The sequence below is a fragment of the Eumetopias jubatus genome, unplaced genomic scaffold (genome assembly GCF_037043125.1).
Source record: "Eumetopias jubatus isolate StellerSeaLion01/CBP00866 unplaced genomic scaffold, mEumJub1_p1.0 scaffold_12, whole genome shotgun sequence".
In the NCBI taxonomy this organism is placed as follows: domain Eukaryota; kingdom Metazoa; phylum Chordata; class Mammalia; order Carnivora; family Otariidae; genus Eumetopias; species Eumetopias jubatus.
In genome coordinates this window covers 37,805,328-37,826,406 of record NW_028274818.1, presented here as the reverse complement: position 1 = coordinate 37,826,406, position 21,079 = coordinate 37,805,328, and the positions used below count along the sequence as shown (strand labels likewise).

The 21,079-nt window shown below is 43.8% G+C and overlaps 1 protein-coding gene across 8 annotated transcripts in view; it reads left to right on the top strand.

Annotated features, from left to right (window-relative positions):
* Nucleotides 1-21,079, top strand: part of PACC1 (proton activated chloride channel 1) — a 37,410-nt gene that overhangs the window by 4,564 nt on the left and 11,767 nt on the right. For 5 of the 8 annotated variants that reach the window (XM_028125799.2, XM_088016959.1, XM_088016956.1 and 2 more), the window contains one exon: nucleotides 20,307-20,516. The exons of 1 other annotated variant lie outside the window; for it this stretch is intronic. In XM_028125799.2, the coding sequence (XP_027981600.1) occupies nucleotides 20,307-20,516 (210 nt within the window). Of the gene's footprint in view, nucleotides 1-1,121; nucleotides 1,275-19,609; nucleotides 20,121-20,306; nucleotides 20,517-21,079 lie in introns of those variants that run through there. 2 more of the 8 variants (XM_088016955.1, XM_088016957.1) reach the window with 2 other exon arrangements.

Genomic DNA, 21,079 nt, shown 5'->3' with positions numbered 1-21,079 from the left:
GGCCTCCCCAGGATCGTCATGCAGCCAGGCAAGCAGGGTCCCATCAGTCAGGCGGCATCCTAGGAAGTCTTACGGTCTTCCTCTTGGATACACTCTGCTCCCTCGTGTGATGTCATTTGTAACACTTGACTTCCCAGACCACTTGCTCCTTCGGGCCTCCTTCACAGTCTCCTTCCAGCTCTTGGGTGCTAAATGTTTGCCAGAGGCCCGCTTGTCTCTCTGGTGTGCAGTCTCACCTGGGCCAACCTCCCTGCTTCCCGCAGTGCGTGCTCACGCGCGGCACCACGTTCACACTCCTAGCCTAGAGGTTACCTGTAAACTCCAGACTTACATATCCTGTATATCCAAATGCCCACTGGTAGCTCTGCTTGGGTGTCCCAAAGGTACCCTAAACCCAAAGCTGAACCTCATGATCTCCCCCTCCCAGTGTGGCCCTCTTCCAGTATTTCCTGTTTTGGGGAATGGAACCCACCACCCATCCAATTGAACCAGAGAGTCATTTTCTTCCCCTTCCTTCCCTTCTTCCCCTTTCTGTCTGCCGCTCAGCCTCGCTGGCCTTCTTTCATTTAGGCCTCACTCCCTTCCACCATCTGGCCTTTTTGCTGTTTATCCCTCTGCCTGGAATTGTCTTCCCTCTGTCATCCAGTTAATGCTAATCGTTCTTCAGCTCTCAGCTCACTCGCTGTTTTCTCCAAAACCTCTCTGACCTCCTGCGTACCTCTCCGTTGTAGCCACCCCTGATGGAGCGGCATGTTTGTTTGCCTGGCATTTGATGAACGTTGGTTCTGCTAGCCATGTAAGCTCCATGAAGGTTGACACTGGTTCGTTTTGCTCACCGTCTTGGCTCTGGCCATGCAAGAAAGATTTGTTGAATAAATGAATGAGCGAATGGGGCCTCAGCCTGACTCCCAACTTCTTGGGTGGATGGAGGGAGGTGGGATTCTCCTCTTGATCCTTGCATTTATAGGGGAGGGGAATGAGGTAGGATCTTCTGTGATTGTGCCTAATCTTTGGAGAAGACTCCGTAGAAGGAAGGAGGCTGGAAGAGGAGCTGTTTACTGACTGCTTCCTCGGGCCTAAGCTCTGTCCTCCCCATTGCCCCATTTAATTTTCAGAGCTTTCACCTCCTGGGAGGTGGTCATCCTGATTTTGATGGATGAAGACCTGAGTCCCAGGGGAGTTAAGGAAAGTATGGAAAGATCACATGGCTGATAAACAGACCGGATCAAGTTCTGTCTGACCTCAAACTCTATTACACCAGTGCCTTTTAAGAGGTATTTTAAGCATTCTTTTATTAAAGCCTCTTGCGTAAAAAGCACGGCTGCCCCCACTGTGACTCTCGGCACTGCTTCTGAAGCCCTAAAGCCCCAGGGAGAGAACAGTACATTCGTATTTATTTGCATTAGCTCTGTATATTAGTTTCTGTTGTTTCTATAACAAATTACCATAAACCTAGTGGCTTAAAACAACACGGATTTATTGTCTTATAGCTCTGGAGCGCAGAAGTCCAAAATGGGTCTCACTGGGCTAAAATTAAGGTTTCACCAGGACTGAATTCCTTTCTGGAAGCTCTGAAGGCAAATCCATTTTGGGGCCTTTTCGAGCTTCTAGGGGCTGCTTACATTTCTTGGCTCATGGCCCTTTTTCCATCTTCAGAACCACCCGTGGCCAATTGAGTCTTTCTCAAATCTTACCATTCTGACACTGACTTCTGCTGCCTCCTCCATGTTTAAAGAGGCCTGTGATTGTATTGGGCTCACCTAGATAATCGAGGAAAATCTCCTTGTTTTAAGGTCAGGTGAGTGGCAGCTTTAACCCCACTGCCGCCTCAATTTCTCTTCGCCGTGTAACTTGACCTATTGATAGTTCCAGGAATGAGGAGTTGGACATCTTTGGCAGGTTGTTATTCTGCCTGCTGCACACCCTGCACTCTGCCCTCTTGTCCCCAGTCAGAAGAGGATGGATGGAGATGGCCGGACGAAGAAGAGAGAGGCCAGACTTGGAAAGATGAAGCATTCTTTTGTGTGTCCTCATTGAAGTGCCAGGCAAACTAGGAAGTGGCTGTGATGACCTTTGGCCTTCGTTTCTCTTTTGCCTCAGATTCTTGGGGCCTCAAAGCGTGAGGTCAGTCCGAGCAGGAAGTCAGACCTCAGGCAGAGCAAATTTTGGGTAGTTCCGTGGCCTGGCAAGAGCCTCCCCTGCTTTCGGGGGACCCTTCTGGGTGCATCTCCTTTGTAGACCATAGAAGATCCAGACTCAGAAGTCTCAGTAGTGAGTTGGCCCGAACTTGATGACCTGATAGACAACTCTCAGAGCTCATTTCCTGCCTTCGAGTCCTCTAACAATAGTACAAATGGTAATGACGACAGAGGCTGCCATTTATTTATTGGGTGCTTTCACGTACTAGGCCTGCATAGGGCTTTGCATATATACTTACACATGTCATCGTGGCCACTCCATGAGGGAGATGGTTAGTCCAGAGGCACAGAGAGGTTAAGTAATGTGCTCAGAGCTTATTAGTAGCAGGGCTGGGATTTGAACCCAGGGCTGCCACCTGGGGTGTTCTGACTCTGGCTCAGTTTCTAGATCAGATGCTTTCCTGCTCCCAAGTCCTCCCCTTCTTCCACCAGCGTCACTTCTGGACTCCTTCACGTGTTACACCATGTGCTAAAACCACAAAGAGGGCAAATGAGGCAGGCTTTCAGGAGCTCAGGACATGTAGAGAGAGAAGGCAGTTTACCCAGAGAAGAACTTACCTCTCCTCCTATAGAGCCTGCCCTGAACAACCTAATGAAGGCCTTTTCTCCCTGTTAGGTGTTTTCCTAGCCCTCAGTACTTTTCCTTTGTAGAATTTAGCACAGTTGAAAGGGCACACTTACTGAATATAATTCTTTTCTTTTCTTAAAGCTTTTATTTATTTATTTGACAGATAGAGACACAGTGAGAGGGGACACAAGCAGGGGGAGTGGGGGAGGGAGGAGCAGGCTCCCCGCCGAGCAGGAAGCCCGATGCGGGGCTTGATCCCAGGACCCTGGGATCATGACCTGAGCTGAAGGCAGACGCTTAACCAACTGAGCCACCCAGGTGCCCCGGTTCTTTCCTTTTTTTTTCCCCCCTGAAGGCAGAGGGAGAAGGGGAGAGAGAATCCTCAAGCAGACTCTTTGCTGAGCGCAGAGCCCGATGCAGGGCCTGATATTACCACCCTCAGATCACAAACTGAGCCAAAATCAAGAGTCAGATGCTTAAACAACTGAGCCACCCAGGTGCCCCTTGAATATAATTCTCTAATTAGTCATTACCAACCTCTTGGGCCTACCCCTGAGTTCTGTGAGGCACTCCCAGGACTTTGTCTTTTCCCCCCTTCATTGTAACTTTGATGCTTAGCTGAGCACCTGGCCTGCTGTGGGTGCTCATTATTTGTATTTATACTTTAGGAGGGGGACGTGGGGATTTGGAACAGGAATGTATATCATCTGAGCAATTGGGATGAATGATTGAGGGTCAAGGAAATGGTAGAGACAGGTGCTTCAGAAATGGACGAAAGGGGGCTGGTTAGTGAAGGAAGTGAGATTAACCGGAGGAAGGGTGCTTTCCTACACAGGCCAGTAAATGGTGGCTACTGTCATCATCAGATGGAAAAGAAGGGACTGGCCAGGGAGGTGGGATGGCATGCGCAACCATGGAGAGTTCGGGATAAAAACAGGACATGTCGGAAACTGGGTAGCACCGTGTGGTCGGAGCAGAGAGTTGGCAAGAGAAGTAGAAGCGGATGAGGTGGAAGGACAGATTGGGTCAGATTAAGGAGGGCTTTGAGTGGCAGGGTTTAGCCTTTAGGGAGCAGGGAGTATTTAATGGGATCGGAGCAGAGCGGTAAGAGGGGTAAGTGGTGGTGCTACTGGGCTGGGTCAGGCGGCGTGGTAGGCTGCTTTGCTGTCAGGGAGCAGGAGGAGGAAGACTCGGGCTTGAAGCGGGGTGCGTGGGAGAACGTAGACATACAGACATACAGTCCGGAGGGGTGAGCAGCCCGAAGAGAAGGTGCTCCAGTGCTGCAGACACATGAAGCTTCAGTGGATGCGATGTGTCTGGGCTGACAGGGCCCAGGGGCTGAGAGAGCTGACGACTGGCGTAGTGCAGGTGGGAGCCTTGAAGAAGGCCTGGGACCACGTGTAGAGGCAGCTCTGAAGGCTGAGCCTCGAGGAATGGCCACATTTGGGGGCCAGAAGAGGAGGTAGAGCCGGAGCCCCATGGAGGGCCTGGAGCTGGGAGCCGCAGCACAGGTGGCTGGTACTAGGATGCTGGGCCTGCTGACACTGGGCAGCACAGGGTCAAGCTAAGCACCCAGACGTTAAGGATTATACTGCCCATTTTACCCTCTGAGAGAAATCATTCCAGTCCTTAATCTGAGAGCTTTAGTCTGTTTGCTCTCCGTCAAAGGAATCACAACCACTTATTCTCTTCAAAGGGAGAAATGAGACCAGATATGCTAACTGAATAAGCAGTTTATTATATCACAGTTGAAATAAAATTGAGGAAGGCACTTGGCTAGTTAGTCATTACAGTCAGTTCTCCATGGAAACAACTGTATATTAATAGAATTGACAAAGATCAGCAACCAAAGGACAAAATACATTGGATCTCCTCAAAATGAAAAACTTTTGTGCATTAGAAGACAGTACCAAGAAAGTGAAAAGAAAGCCCACAGGATGAGAGAAATTTTCAAATCATATGACTGATAAGGGATCTGTATTTAGAATATATAAAGAACTTTTATAATCCAATAATAAAAGGACAACACAAGTAAAAAATGGGCAGAAAATCTGAATGTTTCTCCAACACAGATGACTGATAAGCACATGAAAAGATGCTCACCGTCATTTGTCATCAGGGATATGCAAATCTAAACCACAGGGAGATGTGTATCATTGTGTAGCCTTCACTCCTATAAGGATGGCAGTAATCAATCAGATGGGCAAGTTTGGGTGAGGATGTAGAGAAATTAGGACCCCCCCCGATAGATTGTTGGTGGAAATGTAAATGGTAAAATTTTTTTAGTGGTAAGATGTGATGGTGTCTTGTTTGAGAATTGGAGCGCCACGACATGTGCTACTGGGGAAAACAGTCTGGCAGTTCCTAAAAGTTTAAATATAGAGTTACCATGGGACCCAGCAATTCTACTTCCAGGTATATATCCAAGGGAAGTGAAAACTCATGTCCACACAAAAACTCGAACATGAATGTTCATAGCAGCACTATTCGTAATAGCCAAAAAGTGGAAGCAACCCAAAGGTCCATCAGGTGATGAATGGATAAATAAAATGGTATATTCACACAATGGAGTATTATTTGGCAATAAAAGGGAATGAAAAACCGATACATGCTACATCATGGATAAATTTTGAAGATACATGTTAGGTGAGAGAAAAGTCAAAATGAAAGGTCACAGGCTGAGTGATTTCAGTTATGTGACCTGTCCAGAATAGGAAATCCGTAGAGACAGGAAGCAGGTTATTGGTTGCCAGGGACTAGGAGGAATGGAGGAGTGACTCCTGATGGGTATGGAGTTTCTTTTTGGTTAATGAAAACATTCTGCTAATTACATAATGGTGATGGTTGCACACCTCGTGAATATACTAAACATATATTCATTTTAAAGTGGTAAATTTTATGGTATGTAAATCATATGTCAAAAACCCCACAAAAACAAACCCACCACATCACTAAAAAGGAAAAAAAAAAAGTTCATTCCTTCTTTGCATTCAGAATGCATTTTGGCCCTGGGCTGTTTGCAAGGTAGAGTTTTGCAGGGTTGCAGTGGACAACCAGTTCCCCCTACCTGGGAATAAAGGTCCCACACTGTTTTCAGAAGTTGAATGACTCGTCACACATCCCCTTACATTCTGGGGCAATTCTGGGTTTTGGAAGCAGTGCTGTCCTGGATTTTGTAGAACTCATAGATTTCCTTTCCCAAGAAAATCTTGTGCATTATTTTTGACTGTCTACTGTCATGGGTTTGCATTCATATAAAGGATGTATACTTTTTTTTTTTAAAGATTTTATTTATTTGACAGAGAGACACAGCAAGAGAGGGAACACAGGCAAGGGAGGGTGGGAGAGGGAGAAGCAGGCTCTCTGCCGAGCAGTGAGCCCGATGTGGGGCTCGATCCCAGGACCCTGGGATCATGACCTAAGCCAAAGGCGGTTGCTTAACGACTGAGCCACCCAGGTGTCCTGGATGTATACTTTTAAAACACATTCAGCTTGCCCCAGAAAAGCCAGTGTTTGGTTTTTCTGACTGCAAGAGTACATAGGACATTTTGTCAAATGTCCACCTTTTTTTATTTTTTTAATGGTAAGATGGAATGGTGTCTTGTTTCAGAATTGGAGTGCCACAGCATGTGTGGATGATAAATAGTTTTACAGTTTTTGTTTAGCTTACATGCTGATTTGTGGATCAAGAAAAGGCAAAGGTATCTTGGTATCTCTACCGAGAAGCTCACCTTGGCTTGAGTGAAACAGAAGAGACTCTTGGACAGTGTTCCCACGAGAGTAATTTGTCTCAGTAGCTCTGCCAAAGAAATCCAGGTGATAGAAATTGTCATGTGACCTTTTAGTGCCTTAAGTTCGTTTTTTTTTTAAAGAATTTTCAAGAAGATGTAGGGGGAGATTCATCTCTTTCCCTAACCAAAGGTATCATGAAAGCGGAACATTTCAAATCATGTTTACGTGGCTTCTGATAGAGTGAATACCTGCCCACGAATGCCCATTATTATTCCTCTTCATTGCATGGTTTAGCCAGGATGAAATAGTTGACCTGAAAATGTCCCGAGCTTCTACTTGTCATGAAGTTGTATTTTTTCAATCAGATCTTCTTTTGTCCTTGTTAGTGACTGGAACTAAGTACTAGTGTTCACTGCTGTGGAGGGAAAGAACATTGATTAGGAGTCAGGACCTCGGGGCTCTCGTTCTGTGCTTAGACTCTGGGACCTGGATCACTGCACAAAGAGTGGGTTTGGACCTGATGGCCCTTTAGGTCCCTGCCAACTCTTAAAAATTCTAGTCAGATGTTATACACCAAGTCAGCCACATCAGAGTTCCTTCAGTTTTGTCTTGGGATTTTTTTCAGACCTTGTTTGGATATTGAAAACTGGTCCTTGTTGCCAGTTAGGAGCAGCTCGTGACAGGGAATGTTCTTTGACCTGCCATGTTTTGAAGTGAACATGTGGGGGGCACCTGGTTGCATCAGTCAGTAGAGCATGCGACTCTTGATCTTGGGGTCGTGAGTTCAAGCCCCATGTCGGGTGTGGAGGTTACTTAAAAAGAAAAAAAAGTCTTGGGGCGCCTGGGTGGCTCAGTTGGTTAAGCAGCTGCCTTCGGCTCAGGTCATGATCTCAGGGTCCTGGGATCGAGTCCCACATCGGGCTCCCTGCTCAGCGGAGAGTCTGCTTCTCCCTCTTTCTCTGCCTTCCTCTCTGCCTGCTTGTGCGCTCTCTCTCTCTCTGTCAAATAAATAAAATCTAAAAAAAAAAAAGTCTTGAAGTGAACCCGTGGTCCCACACGGGCCACGGGAGGTGGGAGGAGTGCCTTCCTGGCAGAAGAGCTGTGGGTAGGTCCATGTGTACACAGACTGCTGCCCTTTGGGTCCTGTGACCCTGCAGCCTAGCTACACGGGACTGATGAGGGATCAACGCCTGAGCTAAGGGGAGCCACCTACAGGCTGGGTATGAAGGACAGCAGGGTCCTGTGATGTGTGTGACAAGGGCCCCCTGTACCGGATACTCGCTGGGAGGGGGACTTGGCTGGTAAGTGGAGAATAATAAATATTATTTATTTGACAGAGAGAGACACAGTAAGTGTCTCTAGAGAAACACGGAGAGCGGGCAGGTAGCAGAGCCACCAGGGAGCAGAAATCAACACTGTCCCTGGTAACAAGAAGCAGTAAAAGTTGAATCAGAGACAAAAGGTGAAAGAGACTTGCTTTAATTCCTCTTGGAGAACTAGAGCTGCCACCTGCCACGGTGGCTGTCACTCAGCTGCCCCAGGGGCTTCCTTCGGGCTTCCTGGTTCCTCACTTCTCTTTGTGGCTGTCAACGTCCATTGCCTCAGTGCCCTCTTCTTTACTGCCTGAAGGAACCTTGTAGACACTTCTGGGAACTTGCACTTCGGTGTAATGTAAAAACTTTCTAAACATTTGGCCACGAATAGCAAGGCACACCAGTTGCTTTAGAGTTCCACATGCCTGGGATGCACTGGTCTTCTACAGATGAAAGGTAGCTAGTTAGCACTGCAAGACTTCGTTCCTCTAATATTTGGGTGATTCAGTCATCTAACAGGCATGGAAACATTACGTGCCTACTGTGTGAAAGATACTGTACCCTGCCTCTCTTCCGTTTTGTTTTTGGCATTTTTTTTTTCTAATTTATCATGATTAAGAGATGATAGTGCCGTGGTCTTCATTTTTGCTGTCTACATCAGTGAAGGCTTTGTTTTTTGAGGGGTAGAGGGTACATTCCATTTCTCTAGTAACATTAATGCATTAAGTGGGCACTCTGTAATGCATTTTGCAACATTCTCTCATTTCTTTTAGACGTGCTATAAAATTGAAATGATTATTTCCTTTTCACATGAAAAAAGTGAGGCTTAGGAGCACTGACTAACTTGTCCTGGGTCTCGGAGTCATCTAGCAGAGCTGGAGCCCAAATCTCTGATGCTAGAGCTCATGCTCTTAACCACTTGGCTGCATATCTGGACTTTCAATTCAGAAAATAAATGAATAATGAACATCAAATTATTTCTTCATCAGAATCCTCCTGGTGCTTTGGGCATAGGGCTGTGTGACCTCCACAGAGCCTTTGCTGATCTCTGCCCTTCTCCCCACACCCATACTTCCCCCCAAGCAAAGGAAATATCACAGTTTACATCCTCGTGTCCTCCTGAGTTCTGTGGTACTTTTAGCACAGACCATCAGCCCTCCTCTCTTGGTATCTCCCTAAAGCACCTAGCACAGCGTCTTGCACACAGAGTTGGTGTTCGATGCATGTTTATAGAAGTACAGAATGAATGAATGAATTTTCTCTAACCTAAGACCGTTGATAGTTCTATGCTGATCATGCTTTTGTGCTTTTAAATAGAAGAAAATGTAATAATTATGAGCAAATATTCTTATCTCTTTGGATTTAAAGTTCATTTTTTATAGGGAGCATATCATTACATCCTATTTTTAATCCAGGCTGACAGTCTCTGCCTTTTAATTGGAATGTTTGGTCCATTTACATTTTTTAAGTTGACGTATAGTTGAACTTTATAGTTGAAGTATAGACAACAGTAATAGACTAACATATTAGTTCCAGGTGTACAACATGGTGATTCAACAATTGTACATATTACTTGGTGCTCACCACAATAAATTGCCATCCGTCCCCATACAAAGTTACTACAAAATTATTGACTGTATTCTCTATGCTGTACTTTTCATCCCCAGAACTTATTTTATAACTGGAAGTTTTTTTTGTTTTGTTTTTCTTTAAGATCTATTTATTTATTTGACAGAGACACAGTGAGAGAGGGAACATGAGCAGGGGGAGTGGGAGAGGGAGAAGCAGACTCCCCACTAAGCAGGGAGCCTCACGTGGGGCTTGATCCCAGGACCCCGAGACCATGGCCCGAGCCGAAGCCAGACGCTCAACAACTGAGCCACCCAGGCACACCCCCCCCTTTTTTTTTAAATTTAAAATGTGTTTATGGTTTTCCACTCATTTTGATTCAGGTTGCTTTTAGTGCTGCTGCTTTCTGAAGGAGCATCCTTCTGGAAGCTTTGCTTTTCTTCCTTATAGGTTGGCAAAAGACAGCCAACACACAAAACTGCTGTGTTTGTGCATGGCTACAGACGGTGGTGATTTTATAGCACCCTGGGCATTTCACGTCCATGAAGTAGGAATTACAGCTCTGCACCAGGCGCTGCTGCTTATGCTTCCTCTTCTCTTCCAGGGAGGGATACAGGAGGTCCTTGCAATGGGCATGTTCTTGTGGGGAGGTTGTCACTGCTAGGAAGGCCTGAAGTTTGAATCTCTTAGTTCCTTTTTTGTTCTCTTTTGTCCTTTTTAGTTCTATTTTGCCTATCACCCCCCCTCTTCTCCCCTCTGGCAACCTCCAACTTGTTCTCTGTATTTATGAGTCTATTTCTGTTGGTTTTGTTTTTTAGATTCTGCTTATAAGTGAAATCATATAGTGTTTGTCTTTTTCTGTCTGACTTAATTTCACTTAGCAGAATATTCCCTGGATCCATCCATGTTGTTGTGAATGGCAAGATTTCATTCTTTTTTTTATGGCTGAGTAATATTCCACATCTTCTTTATCCATTCATCTATTGCTGGACACTTGGGTTGTTTTCACATCTTAGCTATTGTAAATAGTGCTGCAATAGACATAGGAGTGCATATATCTTTTTGAATTAGTGTTTTTGTTTTCTTTGAGTGAATACCCAGTAGTGGAATGGTAGTTCTATTTTTCATTTTTTGAGGAACCTCCATACTGTTTTCCATGGTGACTGTATCCACTTACTTTCCCATCAGCACTACATGAGGGTTCCTTTTTCTCCACATCCTTGCCTACACTTATTTCTTGTGTTTTTGGTACTAGCCATTCTGACTGGTGTGAGGGGATATCTCATTGTGGTTTTGATTTGCATTTCCCTGACGATTAGTGATGTTGAGCATCATTTCATGTGTCTGTTGGCCATCTGGATGTTTTCTTTGGAGAATTGTCTTTCAGATCCTCTGCCATTTTTTTAATCTGATATTTTTGGAGGGTGATACATGAGTTGAATGCGTTCTTGATGTATTTTGGATATTAACCCTTTGTTGGATATATCATTTGCAAATGATATATTATTTAGTAAGTTGCCTTTTCATTTTGTTGATGGTTTCCTTTGCTGTGCAACAGCTTTTTAGTTTGATGTAGTCCCAATAGTTTGTTTTTGCTTGTTTCCCTTGCATAAAGAGATAGATCCAGAAAAATGTTGCTAAGACCAGTGTCCAAGAGATTAATGACTATGTTTTCCTTTAGGAGTTTTATAGTTTCTGGTCTCAATACCATTTTGAGTGTACTTTTGTGTATGTGTAAGTTGTATGGTGTAAGAAAGTGGTTCAGTTTTATTTTTTTGCACGTAGCTGTCTGGTTTTCTCAACACCATTTATTGAAGAGACTGTCTTTTCCCCATTGTATATTCTTCCCTCCTTTGTTATAGATTAATTGACCATATGTAAACATGGGTTCATTTCTGGGCTACCTACTCTGTTCTGTGGACCTTTGTGTCTGTTTTGTGCCAGTACCATACTGTTTTGATTACTGTAGTTTTACAGTATAGCTTGAAATATGGGATTGTGATACCTCCAGCTTTGTTCTTTCTCAAGATTGCTTTGTCTATTCAGTCTTTTTTGGTTCCATACAGATTTTAGTAGTATTTGTTCCAGTTCTGTAAAAATACTATTGGTATTTTGAAAGGGATTGCATTGGATCTGTAGATTGCTTTGGGTAGTATGGACATCTTAACAATATTAATTCATCCAGTCCATGAGTGTGGTTATCTTTTCATTTTTTGGTGTTATCTTCAATTTCTTTCAACAGTGTCTTACAGTTTTCAGAGTACAAGTCTTTCACTTCCTTGGTTAAATTTATTCCTGGGTATTTTATTCTTTTTGGTACAATCATAAATGGGATTGTTTTCTTAATTTCACTTTCTGCTACTTTGTTATTAGTGTACAGAACTGCAACAGATTTCTGTGTATTAACTTTGTATCCTGCAATTTTACTGAATTCGTTTATTATTTCTAATGGTTTTTAGTGGAGTCTTTAGGGTTTCCATATATAGTATCATGTTATCTGCAAAAAGTGACAGTTTCACTTCTTCTTTCTAATTTGAATGCTTTTTTTTTCTTGTCTGATTGCTGCCGCTAGGACTTCTAGTTCTGTGTTGAATAAAAATGGCAAGAATGGACATCTTGTCTTGTTCCTGATCTTAGAGGAAAAGCTTTCAGTTTTTCACTGTTGAGTATGATGTTAGTTGTGGGTTTGTCATATATAGTCTTTATTATGTTGAGATATGTTCCCTCTAACCCTTTGAGAGTTTTTTTAATCATGAATGGATGTTGAATTTTGTCAAATGCTTTTGCTGTGTCTATTGGGATGATCATATGGTTTTTATCCTTCATTTTGTTAATGTGGTGTATCACATTGATTTATTTGCAGATATTGAACCATTCTTGCATAAATCCCTCTGGAATAAATCCCGCTTGATCTTGGTCAATGACCTTTTAATGTATTGTTGAATTTGGTTTGCTAATATTTTGTTGAGTATTTTTCTATCTATATTCATCAGGAATATTGGCCTGTCATTTTCTTTTTTTGGTAGTGTCTTTGGTTTTGGTGTTGGGGCAATCTGAACAGAAATCTGTTTAGATTTTTTATTTCTTCCTGATTCAGTCTTGGAAGATTGTATATTTCTAGGAATTTATTTCTTCTAGGTCGTCCAATTTGTTGGTGTATAATTTTTGTAGTAGTCTTTTATAATCCTTTTTATTTCTGTGTTATCAGTTTTAATTTCTCTTTAATTTCTGATTCTTTGAGTTCTCGCTCTTTTTCTTGATGAGTCTGGCTATAGTTTTATCAATTTTGTTTATCCTTTAAAGAACCAGCTCTTGGTTCATTTATATCTACTTGATCTTTATTATTTCCTTTCTTGTACTAACTTTGGGCTTTGCTTGTTCCTCTTTTTCTAGTTTCTTTAGGTGTAGGGTTAGATTGAGATTTTTCTTGTTTGTTGAGGTAGACCTGTATTGCTATAAACTTCTCTCTTAAAACTGCCTTTGCTGCATCCCAAAGATTTTGAACTGTTGTGTTTCCATTTTCATTTGTTTCCAGGTATTTTTTTTTAATGTTCTTTTTGATTTCTTCATTCACTCATTTGTTGTTTAGTAACATGTTGTTTAGCCTACATGTGTTTCTGCTTTTTTCTTGTCTTTTTTTTTTCTTGTAATCTCTATAGTTTCATACAGTTGTGGTCATAAAAGATATTTGATATGATTCCAGTCTTCTTAAATTTATTGAGACTTGGGCGCCTGGGTGGCTCAGATGGTTGAGCGTCTGCCTTCGGCTCAGGTCGTGATGTCAGGGTCCTGGGATCGAGTCCTACATTGGGCTCCCTGCTCCTTGGGAGCCTGCTTCTCTCTCTCTCTTCCCCCTCTCTCTCTCCCTCTGTCTCTCATGAATAAATAAATATTAAAAAAATTTATTGAGACTTATTTTATGACCTAATGTGATCTTTTCTGGATAATGTTCTATGTGTGCTTGAAAAGAATGTGTATTCTGTTGATTTTGGATGGAATGTTCTGTTTATCTCTAAGTCTATCTGGTCTAATGTGTCATTTAGAGACACTGTTTCCTTATTGATTTTCTGCCTGGATGATCTATCCATTGGTGTAAGTGGGGTGTACCATCAATTTCTCTCTTTCTGTCTGTTAATATTTGCTTCATGTATTTAGATACTCCAGTGTTGGGCAGAGATACTTACAATTATTATATCCTCGTGTTGGATTACTTTATCATTATGTAATGCCCTTCTTTGTCTCTTGCTATAATCTGTTTTAAAGTCTATTTTGTCTGTTAAAGTATTGCTACTCCAGTTTTGGGGGGTGGTTGTTTTTGTTTTTGTTTGTTTTTTTTCTGCTTTCATTTGCATAGTAAATGTTTTTTCCATCCATTCACTTTCAGGTCTCAGGTGAGTCTCTTGTAGCCAGCATGTAGATGGGTCTTGGTTTCTTTATCCATTCAGTCTTTTGACTGGAGCATTTAGACTGTTTACATCTAAAGTTTTGATAGGCATGTACTTATTGCCATTGTGTTTACTGTTTTCTGGTTGTTTTTGTAGTTTTTCTCTGTTCTTCTTCTCTTGCTCTCTTCCCTTGTAATTGATGACTTTCTTTGGTGTTACGTTTGGATCCCTTTCTCTTTATTTTTTGTGTATCTAGTACAGATTTTTAGTTTGTGGTAACCATGAGGTTCATATATAATATCCTAAGTATATAGCAATCTATATTAAGTTGATGGTCATTTAAGTTCATACACATTCTAAAAGCACTAAATTTTTACTCCCCGTTTTTATGTATATGATGTCATAGTTTACATCTTTCTATTTTGTGAATCTCTTCACTAATGTTTTAGATATAATTGATTTTACTACTTTTGTCTTTTAACCTTTATACTAGCTTTCTAGGTGATTGATCTACTACCTTTACTACATGTTTACTTCCACCTATGAAATTTTTTCCTTTCCTAATCTTCTTCTAGTTATGTTCTATTCTGCTTAAAGAAGTCCCTTTAATGGCCAGGTTAGTGGTGATGAACTCCTTTAAATTTTGTTTGTCCAGGAAACTCTCTCCCCTTCAATTCTGAATAATAACCTTGCTAGGTAGAGTATTCTTGGTAGTAGGATTTTTCTTTCAGCACTTTGAATATATCATGCCACCTCAATGTTTCTGCTGAAAAATCAGCTGATAGCCTAATGGGATTTCCCTTGTTAGTTACTTTTTGCTTTTCTCTTGCTGCCTTTAAGATTCTCCCTTTGGGGCACCTGGGTGGCTTAGTCAGTTATGTGTCTGCCTGTGGCTTAGGTTATGATCCCAGGGTCCTGGGATCAAGCCCCACAGGGAGCCTGCTTCTCCCTCTTCCCCTCTTCCCCACTTGTGTTCTGTCTCCCAGTCAAATAAATTCTTAAAAAAAAAAAAATAAGATTCTCTCTTTATCTTTAATCTTTGACATTTTAATTATTATGTCTTGGTGTGGACTTTGTTGAATTCATCTTATTTGGGGCTTTCTGGATATCTCTTTTCCCAAATTAGAGAACTTTTCAGCTATTATTTCTTCAAATAAGTTTTCTGCCCCTTTTCTCTCTCTTCTGGGACTCCCATAATGCAAATGTTAATACACTTGAAGTTACCCCAGAGATCCTGTAACCTATCCTCAATTTTTTTTTCACTTAAGATTTTTAGTATTTTCAAAAAAATTTTTTTAATTTTTTTATTGTTATGTTAATCACCATACATTCAAAATTAAGATTTTTAATATTATAACAGCTGTATCCCACTTTTAAAAAATTTAAATCAATTACTATATAATGTATTAGTTTCTGAGGTAGAGTTCAGGGATTCATCAGTCCTATATAACACCCAGTGCTCATTACATCACGTGTCCTCCTTAATGTCCATCATCCTGTTACCCCATCCCCCCAGCAAACCTCAGTTTGTTTCCTATGATTAAGAATCTCTTATAGTTTGTGTCTCTCTCTGATTTCGTCTTGTTTTATTTTTCCCCCCCTTCCTCAGTGATCCTGTTTTGTTTCTTAAATTCCACATATGAGGGGCGCCTGGGTGGCTCAGTTGGTTAAGCGACTGCCTTCGGCTCAGGTCATGACCCTGGAGTCCCGGGATCGAGTCCCGCATTGGACTCCCTGCTCGGCAGGGAGTCTGCTTCTCCCTCTGACCTTCACCCCTCTCATGTGCTCTCTCTCTCTCTCATTCTTTCTCTCAAATAAATAAATAAAAATCTTTAATAAAAAAAAATTCCACATATGAGTGAGGTCATATGATAATTGTCTTTCTTTGATTAACTTATTTCTCTTAGCACAATACCCTCTAGTTCCATCCATGTCATTCCAAATGGCAAGATTTCATTTTTTTGATGGCTGAGTAGTATTCAAGTATAAACACACAATGGAATGTATACACACACACTATATATATATATACACACACACACACACACACACCACACTTTTTTATCCATTCATCTGTCGATAACCTATCCTCATTTTTTAAAATTCTTTTTTCTTTTTGCTGTTCAGTGGGTACTTTCCATTATCCTTTCTTCCAGATTGCTGATCCGTTCTGCATCTGGTAATCTGCTGTTGATGTCCTCTCCTATATTTTTCATTTCAGTTACTGTATTCTTCAACTCTGGTTGGTTCTTTTTTATGTTTTCTTTCTCTTTGTTGAATTTCTCACTGAGCTCATCCACTCCTCTCTTAGTTTCGTGAGCATGTTTATGACTATTAATCAGGTAGCTTGCTCATCTCTGTTTTGTTTAGTTTTTTTTTTCTGAAGATTTGTCTTGTTCTTTTGTTTGGAGCATGTTTATATGTGTCCTCATTTTGTGTGATCTTCTGTGTTTGTTTCCATGAATTAGGTGAAACAGCTGCCTCTCCCTGTTTGGAAAGAGTAACCTTCATGTAGTAACTTATCTGCATAGACTGTGTGTGCCTGGCTGGGTGTAGCTTTGGCTGGCTGACTGGAGCTGTAGTGGGTGCCAACTCGGGGTCCCTGGGTGTTCTCTGCAGGGGCACCCTGGAAGGGAAAACTGAAGCTGGCACAGGTGAGGGTAGGATGGGGGTCTGGGATGTGTCATGCTGGGGTTTGAGCTTGAGCAGGCATGGGTTGGGGTGTGCCATGCTGGGTCACCTGGTGCTTGAGTAGGCCTGGGTTGAGGGGGGCACCTTGGGAATATGGCTAGGGCTGGTATGGGCTGGGGGCCTGAAGCTCACTGAGGCAGTAGGCAGGCTCGAGTGTCTAACCTCTCCTCCTATCTGTGCTACCAAGGTGAATGGGCAACATAAACGGTGGTGCTCCCCAGCACCTCTGACCCCAGAGAAAATTCTAGCAATTTCCCCACAGTTTGTCAGAGGCTCTAGGGTTAGTGAATGGGTTTCCTTCACCTTTAGTCATTTAAGCCTTTTAAACCACAGCTTTTTTTCTGTGCCCCAGGGCAGGTGACTGCACAGGGTCCCTCAGTGCTATTCCTCTCTACTCCAGTCCGCAGTGTCAGGGGAGGTGTGCCTGTTGTTACTGTGTTCCCAGCTCTCGTGCCCTTCTCTGTGTGGTCCCTCTATGTTTTGTTGTGCAGAAGCTGTTGGATCAGCCATCGGTTCTTCAGGAAGAATTGCTTTATATCTGGGTGTAGAATTGATGTGACTGTGGGAGGACATGAGTTCAAGGTCTTCCTATGTTGCCATCTTGGACCCTCCCCTAGTCTGTTTACATTTAATGTAATTATTGATATAGTTGGATTTGGTCCTACCATTTTGCTGTTTTCTGTTTGTCTCGTGTATTCTTTGTTTCTCCGTTCTTTCCTGCAACTTATAAACCTTATGATATTGTATAATTTTTGCCTTAGTCTTCTGTTTTAAAAATACATAAGCAGCTTTTCATATTTATCCACCTGTTTAGCACTTCAGTGATCTTTATTCCTTCCTGTATGTTTGAGAGTTATCATCTAGTGTTAGTTCCCTTTGGCTTTCAGAATTTCTTTAACGTGCATTGTGGTGCAGATCTTTTGGCGATGAATTCTCTCAGCTTTTATGTTTGAAAATATCTTTATTTCACCTTCATTTTTTGAAAGTTAGTTTTGCTGGGATTTAATTCATGGTTGACAGAATTTTTTTCTTCCAGCCCTCTAAAGATACTCCATTGTCTTTTGGCCTCCATTATTTCTGATCAAAAGTTACCTGTCATTAATATAATACCCTCTATGTAATTTGTCTTTTTTTTTTTTCTAGCTGCTTTCAAGATTTTTTCTCTTTGCGTTTGTAGTTTGTGATTTGCCTGGGAGCGGTTTCTTACTTAGTCTGCTTGGCATGTATTGAGCTTCTGGGATCTGCAAATTGATGTTTCTTTTCTCCAGTTTTGGGAAGTTTGGGCCATTATTTTTTCAAATACTCTTTGTGACCCATTTTCTCTCTTCAGTTAGATGTTGTTAGACTGCTGGATATTGTCCCACAGTTATCTAGATAAGCTCTGTTCAGTTTTTCCTTCAGTTTTTTTTTTTCAAATTGTTTAACTTTTGTTTATTTAACTTCAAATGCACTAACTCTTTTTTTCTGCCTTCTTTTGCTATTAAGACAGTGCAGGGAATTTTTCACTTCATTACTTTCCAGCTTTAGAATTTCTATTTCGTTCTTTTATTTATTTATTTGAGAGAGAGAGAGAGCATGGTGGGGGGGAGGGGCAGAGGGAGATGGAGAAACAGGCTCCCTGCTGAGCAGGAAGTCCGATGTGGGGCTTGATCCCAGGACCTCGAGATCATGACCTGAGCTGAAGGCAGATGCTTAAATGACTGAGCCACCCAGGTGTCCCTGGTTCTTTTTTCTGGTGTCTATTTCTCTATTCCCCCTTTGTCCATTCCTTATCTATATATTTTCCTTTAATTCCTTCTAGTGCTGTGAAGTTCCTGTCTGCTGATGGCAACATCTGGGTCATCTTGGCTTTGGTTTCTACACACTACCTTTTTCTTGAGTTTGGGTCATGTTTTCCTGTTTCTGCGCATGTCTAGTGATTTCTGATTCAACAGTAGACATGGTATTGGTACAGTATGGAGGTTCTGGATTCTCTTAAAATCCTCTGAAGGGTTTTTGTCTTAGCAGGTAGTTATGTGATGAGACTCAAGTTCCAACTCCTGGGTTCCCTCTACTACCAGCAGCTGGAATCTCCACTCAGTTCTTTTCGTTTCCAGTTGCTTTTTTTTTCTTGGGCCCCCTGGGGTCTCCAGCCAAGAATTTGAACATATTTGCAGATTTGGGGGTTCACCCTCCCCATCCCATCCCTTTCAAGGTTCCCCTTAGCTTTCTGACTGCTCTGCCAGCCCTGCACTCTGCCCACTGCCATAGGGAACTGTGCCCCATAGAGATGGGGACGTGCCCTCAGGCACGACATGCAAATGTATAAGTCTGATCAGGTGCAGTTGCTTTCCTTCCAAGGTCAACTCTTCTCGTTTCTGCCTGCTTTTGATTGCTCCCCAGTGCCTTCACATAACTTTTAAGGATTTTGTCCAAACTTTGTAATTGTTATCTGTAGGAGGGTGGTGTGACTAAGCTACTCTGTCATTGGTGGAAGCCAGAAGCCAAGCACATACCTTTTTGGACTTACATTCACATTTCTCCTCAGCTTTGGGCTCAGCCACTGTGGAGGGTATAGGGCTTTTTTCTCAGGGAGCTCCGGCTTCGGCCGAGGAGTAGACGCAGTGCGGAGAGCAGCCTGGGGGTGTCTCAGTCGGCTTGGGCTGCTGTACCGAAGAACCCCAGGCTGGGTGGCTGGATCAACAGGCATTTTTTTTTTCTCAGTTCTAGAGACTGGAAATCAAAGATCAAGGTGTTGGCCAAGTTTGGTTTCTCACGAGGCCCTTCTCCTTGGCTCGCACATGGCCACCTTCTCCCTGTGTCCCACGGGGCTTTTTCTCTGTGTGTATCTGTCCCTGGTGTCCCTTCATCTTTCTTATAAGGACACTAGTCCTGTTGGATCCGGGCCCCACCGTTACGCCATCATTTAACCTTAATTAAGCTCCTTAAAAGTTGCCCTATTTCCAAGCGCAGTCACATTGGAGATTAGGGCTTCAGGGTATGAATTTTTTGGACGGACACATAATTTAGTCCGTAGCAGAGCATAATCAAGGCTGGGGATGGTCTGAGGGCAGGCAGGAGAGGCAGAGCCGTGCTGTGGGGATGGCATCAGGACACATTTACCCAGCCGTCGAGTCACTCACCACAGACATGCAGGATGCTACTCTCTTCCAGGCACGTTGTGAAGGGCTAGTGGTTCAGCGTGAGCAAGACTGGCCCTGCCCTCACGGAGCTTACACCCAAGGAGGACAGAAGGACGTGCCGCAGACAGTGAGGTTGCAGAGTGACGAGAGGGGACGTGAGGGGTGCCTTGGGAGCACTGACAAAGGGGTCCTCCAACCAATGTATGGGTCTGGGAAGGCTTCCTTGAGGAGATGCCCTTCTAAACCAGAACCTGAAGTGTGAGTTAGGAGTCAGCTGTGGAAGAAAAGCGCTTCAGGCCAAGCACGGGGTTGGGCAGATGGGAGGGGCCCCGGGGCTGAAGGGGGCTCTGCACGCTGGAGGGACGGAAAGTCGTTTAGCACAGCTGGAGCTGGAGGTGCTGGAGGAGCAGAGTGGTAAGGGAGAAGGCCAGAAAAATTGGTTGGGGCCGGTTTCCATGTTGGATTGTAACTTTGTCCTCCAGATGGGAGGTTCTTAAAGAGAATAACGGTCTCCTTCCGCTTGGAGCCCCCTTTCCCGTGCAGTAAGTGCCCGGTGAATGTCGACATGTGCCATGTGTTATGATTTGGGGGAGGGGGCTGAGGTGGGAGGGTTGGGGGTGCGGGTGACCTTGCCTCCTTGGTAAACCAGGTAACGGGCCTGGAGGTTGCCAACCACCTCCGGCTGCACCTGCCGCTGGGCTCCGGCTCACTGGTGTGATGTTGTTCAGCCCTGGACAGTGAGTCGGCCTCCAGCAGCATCCGCTTCAGCAAGGCCTGCCTGAAGAACGTCTTCTCGGTCCTGCTCATCTTCATCTACCTGCTGCTCATGGCAGTGGCTGTCTTCCTGGTCTACCAGACCATCACAGACTTCCGTGAGAAGCTCAAGCACCCTGTCATGTCGGTGTCTTACAAGGAGGTGGATCGCTATGACGCCCCAGGTAGAGAGCCTGCCCCGGATGGGCATCGGGGCCGAGGTCTGGGCCACTGGCTTACAGAGGAGCCCCTGTTGCGCTCGCCCACCGTGCTGGGCGCTGCAGGCAGCCGGAGGAGCCCGGGCACGGCCTGGGCGTAGAGGACACACCCAGGGAACTGCTATCAGGCCCCAGCGGAGCATGTCCCGTGCCGAGCAGAGGAGTGGACAGGGTTGGGCATGGTCGCTGCGTGACTGGGGTGGGCAAGGAGGGCTTTACACAGAGATAGGTTTTGAGCTGGGCTCTGATAGATGAGAAGAGAGTTTTTCTGGGAGGGGGATCAGTGGGAGCAAAGGTGAGTACAGGGAGGCAGAGGGCTTCTCTGGAGAGGGTATGTCTAGCCTGGCTGGAGCTAGTGAGGAAGAGCCGTGGGAGTGACGGGTGGCAGGGGAGGTAAAGCCATCCAGAGGTGGTTGGGGCCCTGCCTGAGGAGGGGGCTCCCTGCCTTTCCTGTTCCAGCGGGAGGCCAGTCCCTGGGGAGGCAGTCACCTCTGCTATAGAGTGGAGTGTCTGCCTCAGGCCGTGAGGCT